The sequence below is a fragment of the Notamacropus eugenii genome, chromosome 4 (assembly GCF_028372415.1).
Source record: "Notamacropus eugenii isolate mMacEug1 chromosome 4, mMacEug1.pri_v2, whole genome shotgun sequence".
Taxonomy (NCBI): domain Eukaryota; kingdom Metazoa; phylum Chordata; class Mammalia; order Diprotodontia; family Macropodidae; genus Notamacropus; species Notamacropus eugenii.
The window spans coordinates 244733048-244747323 of NC_092875.1; the positions used below are offsets into that span (position 1 = coordinate 244733048).

At 38.8% G+C, this 14276-nt stretch overlaps 1 protein-coding gene across 2 annotated transcripts in view; it reads right to left on the minus strand.

Annotated features, from left to right (window-relative positions):
• Positions 1-14276, minus strand: part of ROCK1 (Rho associated coiled-coil containing protein kinase 1) — a 149304-nt gene that overhangs the window by 41374 nt on the left and 93654 nt on the right. For both annotated transcript variants that reach the window (XM_072604357.1, XM_072604356.1), the window contains exons 14-16: positions 1470-1605; positions 880-971; positions 494-740 (exon numbers count right to left, since the gene is read on the minus strand). In XM_072604357.1, the coding sequence (XP_072460458.1) occupies positions 494-740; positions 880-971; positions 1470-1605 (475 nt within the window). The remainder of the gene's footprint in view (positions 1-493; positions 741-879; positions 972-1469; positions 1606-14276) is intronic.

Here is a 14276-nt window from a genome sequence, read left to right on the forward strand (position 1 = left end):
GGGTAACACTCCTGATTCTAATCTCATTCAGTATAAATCTTATGTGAGTCTAAGGAAGTCATATAATTTCTGTTCTGTAGTTTCATCATCTGTAAAGCCATGGATTTTTCCATTTGTCTACCTTCTGGGTTTTACTTACCCTAGTAAGGGTAAAGCAAATTTAAAAAAATAAAAATATTTTAAGAAGTGGTAATGGCATTATGGCTTGAGTATATTTGGGTGCTGGGCCTGGAGTCAGAAAAACCTGGACTTAAATGCTGCCTTGACATTCATTAGCTGTGATGCCAGGGGTACATCCTGTAAGAACTATCTTCATTGGTGGAGGGAGGGTTACAATATCAACAATCCTCCAAGCTGATAAAGTTCAGAGACTCTCTGTGTATTTACAAAGTATAAGTCAAGTAAGGAATTAATTACTTTGAAAGAAATTAAACTGCACCTGCTTCTGGTTTCACCAAAGTATTTGGCTCTGTCCTCTTATTGGACACTTTACCTTGCAGATCTCCAATCAGCTCAGATCCGTGACTCCGGTCTCTTCGTTCAGCTTCTAACGCAGCCTGAAGCTGGTAATAATCCTTGTCCACTTGGGATTTGGTTGTCTCTAAAATTCTGTTTCGCTCTTGTAGTTCTCTGTTTAGGGACTCTAATTGACTTACTGACTTGCTCAGTTCTGTGTGGCTCTTTCTTAATCTTGCTGCTGTGTCTGATTCTGTCCTCAGTAAGTCATTGGCTTCTTTTAGCTGTTAGGAGAGAGACAAATGGGTCTTTGGCTAAAGTACAATCAGGACCACAAAACTATGGTTTAATTAAAATTTATTATTAATTAAAAATTAAAACCACAACACCAAAAGAAAAGTTGATTGTAAAAAGAAGTCTTACTTGCTTCTGTAACTGTGCCATTTTCTCATTTGTGAGCTGAGAATTCTGACTAATTTTCTTCAGGTCATCTAACTGATCTTTTAATGTAGAAACTAGAAAAAATGAACATAATATTTCAAAATTTCTCTCAGAAAAATGCTAAATTCTTTTAAAAAGACAGTCAGAGGTGAAAAATTCATTCACATTAGTCTTCCTCTATCAAGTCTTCAAGCCAAAGGATCTTGATTTCACAATGTAAAACTAAAAACTGATTCCTAATTATATAGCTGCAGTATATATTTTATCACTTTTAAATTTTTAACCATTAATACTCACAAATCTTCCTTAACTCTTCTAGTTGTCTCAATTTTTAAAATCAGAACCAAAATATATCACAACTTTGTTAAAACTATCAACAAGCATTTGTTAAGTGCTTGTATTGTGCTAAAACACACCTTGCTAAAAGAGAAGACTTCTATATAAATTTAATTTATAGTGGGCATCTTTTGAATTACTTCAGAGAGTCACAACCTTATTACCACAACATCTTCTAAAACATAGTGCCAGGGCACAGATCTTCAACCGCAGTGAATTCCAAAACTGTCACTTACCCTCATTCTCAACATTCCGTCTCTTCTCATTCTCCTGTTCTATTTTCCTTTGGTACTCATTAACTCTGTGTTGCAGTAACATTTTCTCTTTCTCAATCTGAGACACTGTGGATTCTAAATTTTTTCTTTGATTTCCCTGAAATAAGAGATATTAATAGATTTCTTACCTTATTGCCATTCTAATCTCTTTAAAATTTTGGAAGGTAGTCTTAAAAAAAAATCTATCAAGGATTATAAGATACTAAGAAGCCAAAGAGAAAGGTTTTGTTTTGTTATTTTTTCTAAAAAAATACAAGAAAAAACTTTTAAAAAACTGGAACTCTAACACTGATCTGCTGATCTGCCTCGTGAGGTAGAGAATTTCACCATTAGAAGTAAAACCTCCAGGAAATTCTGTAGTTATAGGAGGAAAACCTTTAATTGTTTTTCTATTTTTTCTTGAATTTAGGAGAAAATGAAAATATATGAAATGTTTATTACTTTTAGTGATCTCTACAGACCTATAGTGTTAATATAAAAACACAAAAAATATATTATCTTTTTCTGCTCACAAAATTATTGTTTGGCATATTAAATTTAAAAAGGATCATTTTAATCAAGACAATAATTCCAAATTTACTGGATGACTAAAAACGTAAATTAAATTAGTAATTTAATTATTCCTCAAACTTGTTATGAAATGAGCTAAAAATTGCTAAATTTTAATCAATACATCTTAATTTTCTTTGCCAGTTTCTAAGCAGCCAAAAACTTGATAATTGGAGTAGAAATCAAAATTACAGTAAAACAAAGTTACTATATTTTCTGTATTCAATGTCCCATCACTTAGATGCAAAAAACAAAGGAACTGAGGGAAAATAATTCAGTACGTATAATTTTTTTTGGCATATCAAATTCTATCTCATCAATTTCATGTTCTGAGACATCACTCCTAGTAAGCTGTTCTAATGAATAATCTCATAATGAATGTTGGACACGTGAAAGTGTGACTGGATTGAGACATTCTACTTCTTTACATGTTTATTTCTTGATGTGTTACCATTTTAAGCAGACCAATGCCTCTGACAAGCAACAGAAATTTAAGGAACCTAGAGCAGGTTTGTGAAGCATAAAGAATGAGAAGCTGGAAGCCAAGATGTCCAAGTAGCAGGAAGCAATACAACCTACTTCTTTCCCCTCAACCTCCTGTGCCTGCCTCATTTGCTCCAAAAAGACCTAGAAAATACACCAGACTGAATCCTGATAGGGGAATCCAAGAAAAAGTCACAGTGAGTTATTTTTTCCAGTCAAAGTTGGTACAGGGAAGCAGGAAGATCTAGGGACACTTAGATGGGTATGGAATCTGGCCAGAAGCAAAGTATCAAAGGAAAGGCTGTGTAATGGGGCAAGAGGAAGTCTCAGACTCATACCTAGGTAACCCAGATCTATTGCAGAACAGTAATGAGGACAGGTATCAACTGACAGTTTTGTTGCCTACTACCTAGTTCTAGGTCATAGATCCAAGGAGGTAGCATTTAGATAAGGAACAGTAGAAAAGCACTAAATAGTATATTGAGAAGGAACAAGTTCAGAAGCAAGCAGCAGCTGTGTAGCTCAGACCCCCAGAAAGAGAGTGGAGTCTCAGTTCGAGCTTCTCACCCAGTCTAGAAACTTGCAGAAGAATAATCAGGGCAGGAATCCCAGGCCAAAAAGAAGCTTGCATTGCTGTCACTCTGAAATAGCAGAGCTTCCCAGATGGCTAATAAGGGCTGAGCCTAGTGGCAGTCTGCTGTTACTTAGACCCAAATCCAAGTGAGGAATTTGCAGAGCTCAGACCAAGGGGGCAGCAATCAGATTTTGCCCTGGATCAGAACACTTAGTGAGCACTGAACGCTTACAGGTCTCTGCCAGGAGCTATCCCTCAGAACCTGGAATAACACAAAACTTAATACCTCAAGAAAGCAATAGCAGGACCTGCCCAGATCCAAAGTCAGGAAGCAGGCTGGAAGATTAAGCAAACAAAAATAAGAGTCCCATCATAAAAAACTACTGTAATGACAGGGATGCTTAAGATACAAATCCAGAAGAAGAGAATGAAAGCCTCAAAGAAAAACAGCTTGGACACAAATTAAATTAGATTCCTGGAAGAGATGAAGCAAGAATATTAAAAAAAGGAAAAAACGGAAAATAAATGAGAGTCATAGAAGAAAGAATTTCAAACAAGAAGCACAAAATCGTGCCCAAGTAACAAATGCCATGAAAATTGTTGTTGTTCAGTCATTTCATTTGTGCCCAACTCCTGGTAACCCCGTTTGGGGTTTTCTTCATTGAGATACTAGAGTGGCTCACCATTTCCTTCTCCAGCTCATTTTACAGATGAGGAGCCAAGGCAGAATTAAGTGACTTGCCCAGGGTCACACAGTTACTAAGTGTCTAAAGTCAGAACTGAACTCATGAAAATGAGTCTTCCTGACTCCAGGCCTGGCACTCTATCCACTGTGCCACCCAGCTGCCGCTGAAAATAAAAATGGAACAAATAGAAGCCAAGGATTTCATAAAGGGACAAGAAATATTAAAACGAAGTTAAAAGACTAAAAAGAAATAGAATGCATCTTATGACAAAAACAACTGACCTGGAAAACATCAAAGGAAAAAAATTAATTATCACTGGACTATCTGAACACTATGATCAGAAAAAAACCTAGGTATGATTTGTGAAATCTTAATGAGAATTCAAAGGAACATTATAGCCAAAATCTAAAGTTTCTGGGTCAAAAAAAAAAACCACAAGTAGCCAGAAAAAATGAATTCAGTTACCAAGGAGCTAGTCAGAATACATGATTTAGCAATCACCTCTCTGAAGGAATGAAGAGCTTGGAATATGTTACTCCAGAAGGCAAGTGACAGACTTGTAGCCAAGAATATAACTTATCCAGCAAAACTGAGCATAATCCTACATGGGAAAAATAAAACTTTAAATGAAATGGAGAATCTACAAGCATTCCTGAAGAAAAGACCTGTGAGCTATGTAGAAACTACGAGAGGGTAGGGGAAGCAGCTGACACCTGAATCTCATTCTCCTCTGACGTGGCCAGAAGAGGGGAATATACGAATACATGCACACGTACAGAAATACATTCACTCATTAGGGAAATGGGAAAGAAAAGGGGGAGGTGGACTTAGAGGGAGAATAAGTTAAGGGACAGGTTAGTCCTAAGCAAAACAATAAAGGTATATGAAAATATTTATAGCTTTTTAATGAGAATCTGGGAGGATGCCCCAAAACCAGGGCATATAGATAAACAAGTTACAGTATATAAATGTGATGGAGTAATTTTGTGCTGTAAGAAATGATGAAGGGGATGCTTTCAGAGAAACTTGGGAAGACTTGTATGACCTAACAGTGAAGTGAACAGAACCAGGAAAACAATTTACACAATAATAAGGTAAGGACAAATAACTCTGAAAGAATTAGGAACTCAAATCATGATGAAACATACTACCAATTTCATGAAAGGAAAGTAAAAGACTCAGAGTGCACAATGAGGTATATTTCTGAACATGACCCAAGTAGAAATTTGTTTTGTCTAAGTATTTGGTTTTTTTTTTTGGTTAGGTGATACTTTTTTTTCTTTCTTTTTTTTTTTTTAGCATGTAAAGCATCTTTATTTCAGACAGTATCATCATTTCATAATCAAATGTCCCTGTTAGGTTATATGTAGGTACACCTCATTTATCTGGCATCCCTGAGTGATGAGGGCCTCCACCTAAGTGAGTGTTCCTGATAGCTTGAGCCTTTTCTGTTTTTGATCATTTGATCATTTTTTGATTGTTTGATCATTCATTCAACAGAATTGATTTTAATTGTTTTTAAGGAGAATGGTTGCTAAAACACAGACCATCCCTTTATATATTTAAACTACACTAGAATTATGGCATGTTACGAATGGAAAATCAGTAAATCAGAAATAATGATAACATTGACAACACTAATAACTAATTTACATGATGCTTTAGGGCTTGGAAAATACATCACTTAATTATTTCACTGGATCCTCACATCCACCCTGTGAGGTAGGTGCTATTATGATCTCCATATTTTAGATATGGAGAACAAGAGCTTGTGACTTGCCCAGAGGTCATACATCTATTAAGTTTCATAGGCAGAATCTGAATTCGTATCTTCCTGAGTCCTTGTCCAACACTCTCTCCTCTGTGCCACCTCATCTTACAGAGAAGGAAAATGAAGCCTAAAGAGACTGTGACCTGTGCCATGTCATGTAGTTAAGTAAGAGGCCAAAGTGGCATGTGAAACAGGTCCTCTGATGCCAACACGTATGCTCTTTGCACTGGGACCCACATCATGCTGCCTTTCCCAGATCATTAAGCATATGCCTTCCTTCTTCCACCTCTGGCACTTTGGTATTTTTTTTTTAAATTTATTTATTTAACTTTTAAGATTCATTTCCACAAAATTTTGGGTTCCAAATTTTCTATTTGTCCCCTCCCCCCACCCCAAAACACCAAGCATTCTAATTGCCCCTATCACCAATCTGCCCTCTCCTCTATCATCCCTCCCTTCCCTTGTCCCCATCTTCTTTTTTTGTCCTGTAGGGCCAGATAACTTTCTATACCCCATTACCTGTAGTTCTTATTTCCTAGTAGCAAGAACAGTACTCGACAGTTGTTCCTAAAACTTTGAGTTCCCACTTCTCTTCATCCCTCCTTCCCCACCCATTCCCTTTGGGAAGACAAGCAATTCAATATAGGCCATATCTGTGTAGTTTTGCAAATGACTTCCATAACAGTTGTGTTGTGTAAGACTAACTATATTTCCCTCCACCCTATCCTGCCCCCCATTGCTTCTGTTCTCTCTTTTGATCCTATCCTTCCCCAAGAGTGTTGACTTCAAATTGCTCCCTCCTCCCGTTGCCCTCCCTTCCATCATCCCCCCCACCCTGCTTATCCCCTTCTCCCCCACATTTCTATATTGTAAGATAGGTTGTCATACCAAAATGAGTGTGCATTTTATTCCTTCCTTTAGTCAAATGTGATGAGAGTAAACTTTATGTTTTTCTCTTGCCTCCCCTCTTTTTCCCTCCACTAAAAAGTCTTTTGCTTGCCTCTTTTATGAGAGATAATTTGCCCCATTCCATTTCTCCCTTTCTCCTCCCAATATATTTCTTTCTCACTGCTTAATTTCATTTTTTAAAGATATGATCCCATCCTATTCAATTCACTCTGTGCGTGCGTGCGTGCGTGCATGCGTGTGTGTGTGTGTGTGTAATCCCACCCAGTACCCAGATACTGAAAAATTTCAAGAGTTACAAATATTGTCTTTCCATGTAGGAATGTAAACAGTTCAACTTTAGTAAGTCCCTTATGACTTCTCCTTGCTGTTTACCTTTTCATGCTTCTCTTCAATCTTGTGTTTGAAAGTCAAATTTTCTTTTCAGCTCTGGTCTTGTCATCAAGAATGCTTGAAAGTCCTCTATTTCATTGAAAGACCATTGTTCCCCCTGAAGTATTATACTCAGTTTTGTTGGGCAGGTGATTCTTGGTTTTAGTCCTAGTTCCTTTGACTTCTGGAATATCATATTCCATGCCCTTCGATCCCTTAATGTAGAAGCTGCTAGATCTTGTGTTATCCTGATTGTATTTCCACAATACTTGAATTGTTTCTTTCTAGCTGCTTGCAATATTTTCTCCTTGACCAGGGAACTCTGGAATGTGGCCACAATGTTCCTAGGAGTTTCTCTTTTTGGATCTCTTTCAGGTGGTGATCGGTGGATTCCCTGAATACTTATTTTGCCCTCTGGTTCTAGAATATCAGGGAAGTTTTCCTTCATAATTTCATGAAAGATGATATCTAGGCTCTTTTTTTGATCATGGCTTTCAAGTAGTCCTATAATTTTTAAGTTGTCTCTCCTGGATCTATTTTCCAGGTCAGTTGTTTTTCCAATGAGATATTTCACATTATCTTCCATTTTTTCATTCTTTTGGTTTTGTTTTGTGATTTCTTGGTTTCTCATAAAGTCATTGGCCTCCATCTGTTCCATTCTCATTTTGAAAGACCTATTTTCTTCAATGAGCTTTTGAACCTCCTTTTCCATTTGGCTAATTCTGCTTTTTAAAGCATTCTTCTCCTCATTGGCTTTTTGAACCTCTTTTGCCAATTGAGTTAGCCTATTTTTCCAGGTATTATTTTCTTCAGCATTTTTTTTGGGTCTCCTTTAGTAAGGTGTTGACCTGCTTTTCATGCTTTTCTTGCATCTCTCTCATTTCTCTTCCCAGTTTTTCCTCCACCTCTCTAACTTGATTTTCAAAATCCTTTTTGAGCTCTTCCATGGCCTGAGCCCATTGAATATTTATTTTGGATGTTTGGGATACAGAAGCCTTGATTTCTATGTCTTTCCCTGATGGTAAGCATTGTTCTTCCTCATCAAAAAGGATGGGAGGAGATATCTGTTCACCAAGAAAGTAACCTTCTATGGTCTTATTTTTTTTCCCTTTTCTGAGCATTTCCCCAGCCAGTTACTTGACTTCTGAGTTTCCTCTCCACACCAACCTCGCATCCAGATCCATCCAGCTAGTGCTTAGGGGCTGGAATTCAAATGCTGCTTCCCAGCCTCAGGGCTTTCAGCAGGGGTGGGGCTGCTATTCAGTGTGAAATTAAGTTCAGGTGCTGGGGTGGGGGCAGGGCCACCACAAGGGGCTCAGTTCCCTCAGGGGGTTTACAAGGAGACCTTCAACAATGGATCCAAGCTCCTGCCTGCTTTGAGAGCCCCTGTCCGCTGCCACCTCCGCTGCTGCCTCTCGAGGGGGCCTGAGTTATGGAGACACCCCGCTTCCCTCTCGGCAAGCTGAAAAGACCCTCTCGCTGACCTTTGGCACCTGTGGGTGGAGGGACCTGCGAGGCTGCTGAAGATTCCATCCCTGAAGCCTGCTCGGATCTGCTCCTCTTGGTGCCACATGGCCAAGGCAGGGCTGCGCTCTGCTCCGGGTCCGGTGTGCAATGGACCTTTCATGTCGGTTTTTCAGGTCTCTCTGGAACAGAAATCTCCACTTCATTGTTGTGTGGCTTCTGCTGCTCCAGGATTTGTTGGGAGTTCTTTACAGTTATTTTTTGGGCTGTGGGTTTGGAGCTAGCATATGTGTATCTTTGCACTCTGCCACCTTGGCTCCTCCCCCAGGTGATACTTCTTTTTAAAGCATTTACAATATGGAACACAAAAGGATTTTTTTTTTTTAAACATTAACCAACTGAGACACAAATAATATTTATGTTGCTAATTTCACAAGCTCTTGGCCCAATTGTCTCCATAGTATTACTAAGAATTAAAGGACCCTAACTTAATATTGTTGGTCTAAAGTCCTATGCCTAATAGCTTAATTTAAGACAACCTCGGATGTTCCCCTACCAATAATCTATAATTGAATAGATCTGGTATTAAGCTTACAAACCTTTTGACTATAGGAAATTGCCACCAAGAGTAGGGACATTGCGGGGATACAATATCTCCCCAACTTCATGTCTATTCCAGGCAGGATTAGATTATCCACGTGTATTCAGTCAGGTTTAAAGTCTGCCAGGGGAAAATGAGTCAGGAGAATCCCACCTTAGCCTATGCTGAACAGCCGCTCTCCCACCCTTCCCTTGAGATCACCTTATGCAGTTCATACCAGCATCTCATCAGCTTACTGGCATCATGGATTGGAGGCTAAGATCGCCTTTCTTGCTACCCATATCTGGAGTTAGACTCAGAAGAACATTCACTTAATAGTCCCATAGCATCTAAAAATGGCAAGTTCCATTAACCGGGTTTCAAATATGATTATAGTTTCACTTTGGCAAAGGAATATCTTTTGAGGCAAGTCTTAAGTGGCTTACATGTCTTTCTAGACATGTTCTAGTTCCCGATTAAATGGCAATCATAAAATCAAATTTACCATTAAAACCTTGACTTTTCCATCAGTGTCAAACTTTACCAGAGGTAACCTTCCTCTAGGAAATTTGGACTGAAATTCTTTTCTCCAAACTAAAGATGTCATTGATTTATTCTCAGTAATTATTTCAGTCTATTGTTTTAATACTAATTGCTTTTACCACACTTTGTAACATGTCCAGTTTTTCTCCCCATCACTCCTCTCCCCCCGCTTCCTAATACCTTGTATTCTGATTATTCCTTCCCTCCATGTACCCTCCCCTCCATCACACCCCACCCCTCTCCTATCCCCATCTTCTCTCTTTTCTTGCAGGGCAAGATAAATTTCCATACCCCATTCCCTGTAGTTCTTATTTCCCAATTATATGCAATAAAAATTCTCAGCATTCATTTCTAATACTTTGAATTCCAACTTCTCTCCCTCCCCAACCCCACTGAGAAGGGAAGCAATTCAATACAGACTAAGTATATGTTGTTTTGCAAAAGACTTCTAAAATAATGTTGTGTAATATTAATTATAATGGCCTCTGTCCTACCCTATCCCCCTTTATTTTTGCCCCCTACAATTGACCCTGTCCCTTCTCAAAAGTGTTTATTTCTAGTGACTCCCTTCTCTCATTTGCCCCCCACTTCTAACATTCCCCTCACTCCACTTGTCGCCTCCTCTCCTACTTTCCTGTGGTGTATATAAATTTTCATATCAAATTTAGTAAGCATGTTATTCTCTCCTTCAGCCACGTGTGGGGAGAGTAGCTTTATTCCCCCCCCCCTCCCCTTCTCCCTTATCTCCTTCATTGAATAAGATTTTTCTTATCTCTTTTATGAGTTATAGCCTGCCCTGTTCCATTGCTCCCTTTCTCTTCCCAGAATTTTCCTCCTTCACCCCTTAATTTTTATTTTATTTTATTGTGTGTGTGTGTATATATCATCTCTTCTGACATAACACACCCTGTACTCTGTGTGTGTGTGTGTGTGTGTGTGTGTGTACAATCTCTCCAACTACCCAAATACTGAGAAAAGATTCAAGAGTTAAACATATTTTCTTTCCATGTAGTAATGCAAACAGTTCAGCTTTAGAGAGTCTTTTATGATTTTTCTTTTCTGTTTACTTGTTCATGCTTCTCTTGATTTTTGTCTTAGGAAGCCAAATTTTTAAATACAGATCTGGTCTTTTCCTCAACATGAAATCTTGAAAGTCGTCAATATCATTGAATGACCATTTTTTCCCTTGAAGAATTATATTCATATTTGCTGGGTAGGTGATTCTTGGTTTCAATCCCAGTTCCTTTGACTTCTGAAATATCCCATTCCAAGCCCTTCGATCCCTTAATGTTGAAGCTGCCAGATCCTGTGTTATCCTGATTGTATTTCCACAGTACTCAAATTGTTTCTTTCTGGCTGCTTGCAGTATTTTCTCTTTGATTTGGGAACTCTGAAATTTGGCCACAATATTCCTAGGAGTTTCTCTGTTGGGGTTTCTTTCAGGAGGTGATCGGTGAATTCTTTCAACATCCATTTTGCCTCCTGATTCTAGAACACCAGGGCAGTTTTCCTTGATAATTTCATGGAAGATAACGTCTAGGCTCTTTTTTTGACTATGGCTTTCAGGTAGTCCAATAATTTTTAAATTATTTCTTCTGGATCTATTTTCCAGGTCAGTTGTTTTTCCAATGAGTTGTTTCACATTATCTTCTATTTTTTCAAATTTTTGGTTTTGTTTACTAACTTCTTGGTTTAACTCAGTCTTTCATCTCCCTGAACTCAATTCTCTCTTTCAACAAATTATTTTGTTCAGTGTGCTTTTGAACCTTCTCCTCCATCTGGCTAATTCTGCTTTTTAATATCTCCTCCTTGTTGGCTTTTTGGACCTCTTTTTCCAATTGAGTTAGCCTCTTTTTAAAGCTGTTATTTTCCTCAGCATTTTTTTGGTTCTCCTTTAATAAGCTGCTAACTTGTCTTTTAAGGTCTTCCATTGCCTGAGCCCAGTTTAAGTTCCCTTCGCAGGCAGATTCCTTGACTTCCTCTGACAGTATGCCTTGTTCTTCCTCATCCGAAAGGATGGGGGGGGGGGAGACACCTGTTCCCCAAGAAAGTAACCTTCTATGGTCTTATTTTTTTTCCCTTTTTTGGGCATTTTCCCAGCCAGTTACTTGACTTCTGAGTTTCCTCTCCATAACCACCTCGCCTCCAGTTCCACCCAGCCAGCACTTGGGGACTGAGATTCAAATGAGCAGCCCCCAAGTCTCAGGGCTTTTGGAGGGGGCAGGGCTGCTATTCAGTGTGACATTAAGATCAGCAGCTCCAGTGGGGGCAGGGCCGCCACCCAGGGCTCAGTTCCCTTAGGGACTTTCTGAAGAGACCTTCAACAGTGAATGTGTATTACTGCCTGCTTTGGGAGCCCCTGTCTGCTGCTGCCTCCTGAGGAGAGTTGAGTTATGGGGACACCCCGCTCCCCTCTCGGCCAGCTGAAAAGACCCTCTCACTGACCTTTGGCGCCTGTGGTTTGAGGGATCTGCGCTGATGCTGGAGATTCTGTCCCAGAAGCCTGCTCGGATATGCTCCTCTCGGTGCCACATGGCCAAGGCAGGGCTGGGCTCTGCTCCGTGTCTGGTGCACAACAGACCTTTCCCGTCGGTCTTTCAGGTCTCTCTGGAACAGAAATCTGCTCCACTCCCTTGTTCTGTGGCTTCTGCTGCTTCAGAATTTGTTGAGAGTTCTTCTTTACAGGTATTTTATGGGCTGTGGGGTAGAAGCTAAGCGTCTGTGCGTCTTTCTACTCCGCCATCTTGCTGCATATGTCGTGTCTAAGTATTTGTAACAATGGGTTTGTTTTTCTTTTGTTTTGACTCAGAAGTGGGGGTGGGAGTGGGGCTGAGGTAGGAGGGAGTAAAATCTGGTTTTTGCTAATTAAAAAAATAAACTTTGAATGAAATATAAATATTAAAGAAATCAGTCATTAGAAGCCTTCCTGTTGTCCATGTATTTGTTAAACATAAACAGTTCTCTCATCAAAAACAGAAGAGGCTATGCCATACAAAGGTTCTGCCACCATTTCATAGCAGTTATACTGGGCAGAGTAATCGATATAACAGAGTTAAAATGGATGGAAGATGAAAATTATATCAATTCGTTTTGCCTAATTTGTACAGTATTTTGCAACTCCTGAAAATAGCTTTCTAACATCAAATGCAAAGTACACTGGCTTGTTCTGTGGCTCAGGTGGATAAAGTAGCTGTTATCATCACTCCTATATCATGTCTTTGTACATCTTAAATTATGTAGATTAAATGAATTATCATTAAAATTCTTGAGATACTCTATTATTTTTCCTCAAAGAGCTTATCTGATTTTTAATAACGTTATAGAACAATATTGCTCTTTTTCATCAAAGGCCACTACCTCAGAATTTCCACATCACAATTTTCTTTATATCCTCTTATTTTTGTTGTTTCTAAGAGAGAAAGGATTATACAATTTCTTTCATTCTTCTAAAGATTTTTGGAAGCATGTCCAATTTCATGCTAGAGGAAGGCCCTATGATACAGGTCTTTTTGCAGTAACACTTGGACAGTTATCTAGTATGAGTTCTCTCGCTGACTTTATGCTTCAGGTCAGAAATCCTAGGATCAAGTTACAGCTTCTCTCCCACTCCAATTTTTTTTTTAAGAGATTCTCTTTTTCCCTCTGTTCTGAGTAATCAGGAAAAGCTCTTTGATTCTTATCTCTACCAGAAAAAAATGGATGTTACTGGCAGTGTTTACCCTACTCCCTTGAGACCTAGTAAGGAGAACAGGAAAAGCTCTACCAAATTATAGAACAAAAGTCAACAATAAGCCTCCTACAATAAAAAAAATGGCACTGAAACCATTTTTTTTCTTCTGTGAAAAAAGATAGTTTGCCTTGAGAGACAGAATTTGTTTTACTCTTGTAGTTGACAGTTATACTACAGGAACTAAAAATATGATACTAAAGATAGATATAAGAACTTTCACTCAGCATTGTAAAAATATTTTTATAACTGGGACACTAAGATTTTCCATGGAATAAAAAAGGTTAAAAGCAGATAAAGGCAGCATGTAGTGAACAGGGGGATGACCTAGCCTGGAGTGAAGAAGACTTGGTTCAAAACCACCTTTAATCCATATCAGCTGCTCAGACATATTAGATATGCCACCTAGGGCAAGCAGGGGAAACTTTCCGTTCCTCCAGACAACTCTAAGCCTTTAAGATTCACTGATCTGCATTGAAAGATGAAGCTTCCTCCAAGAGAGCTCCCAATACTAAACAAATAATGGATCTTAACTTTGCAACTTCCTCCCCATCTCCCATAACCATTCACTCTGTAGTGAGGTGATGGAGGTCTGAACTATGTTGACGGTAGTGTGAATGGAAGGAAAAGGAAAGAGATGAGAGACTGGTAGAGGTAGAATGAGTAAATTTGGCAACTGATGTAAATATGCAGAAAGAGAAAGAGTAAGGATGAATGTCTGGCATTTTAAACCTAGTGACCATAAAGATGGTGGGATAAGATAGGGAAGTTTGAAAGGGAAGTAAGTTTGCACATGTAAGATATCTATGGCACACCCAATTCAAAATATCCATTAAGCAAACAGATATATAAGAGAAAAACCTATAGCACTGGAATTAGTGGTAGGAATAATGCCAAAATAGACAAGGAAATACTTTAAAAGGGAAGCAAGTAGATCAAAGGTCACCATGCAAAGCCACTATGGGCAGCTGAATGGTACAGTGGATAGAGTGCCAAGACTATAGCCAAGAAGACTTGAACTTCAATCTATCCTCATACACTTACTGAGACCCTGGGCAAGTCATTTAACCCTGTTTGCCTCAGTTTCTTCACCTGTAAAATGAGCCAGAGAAG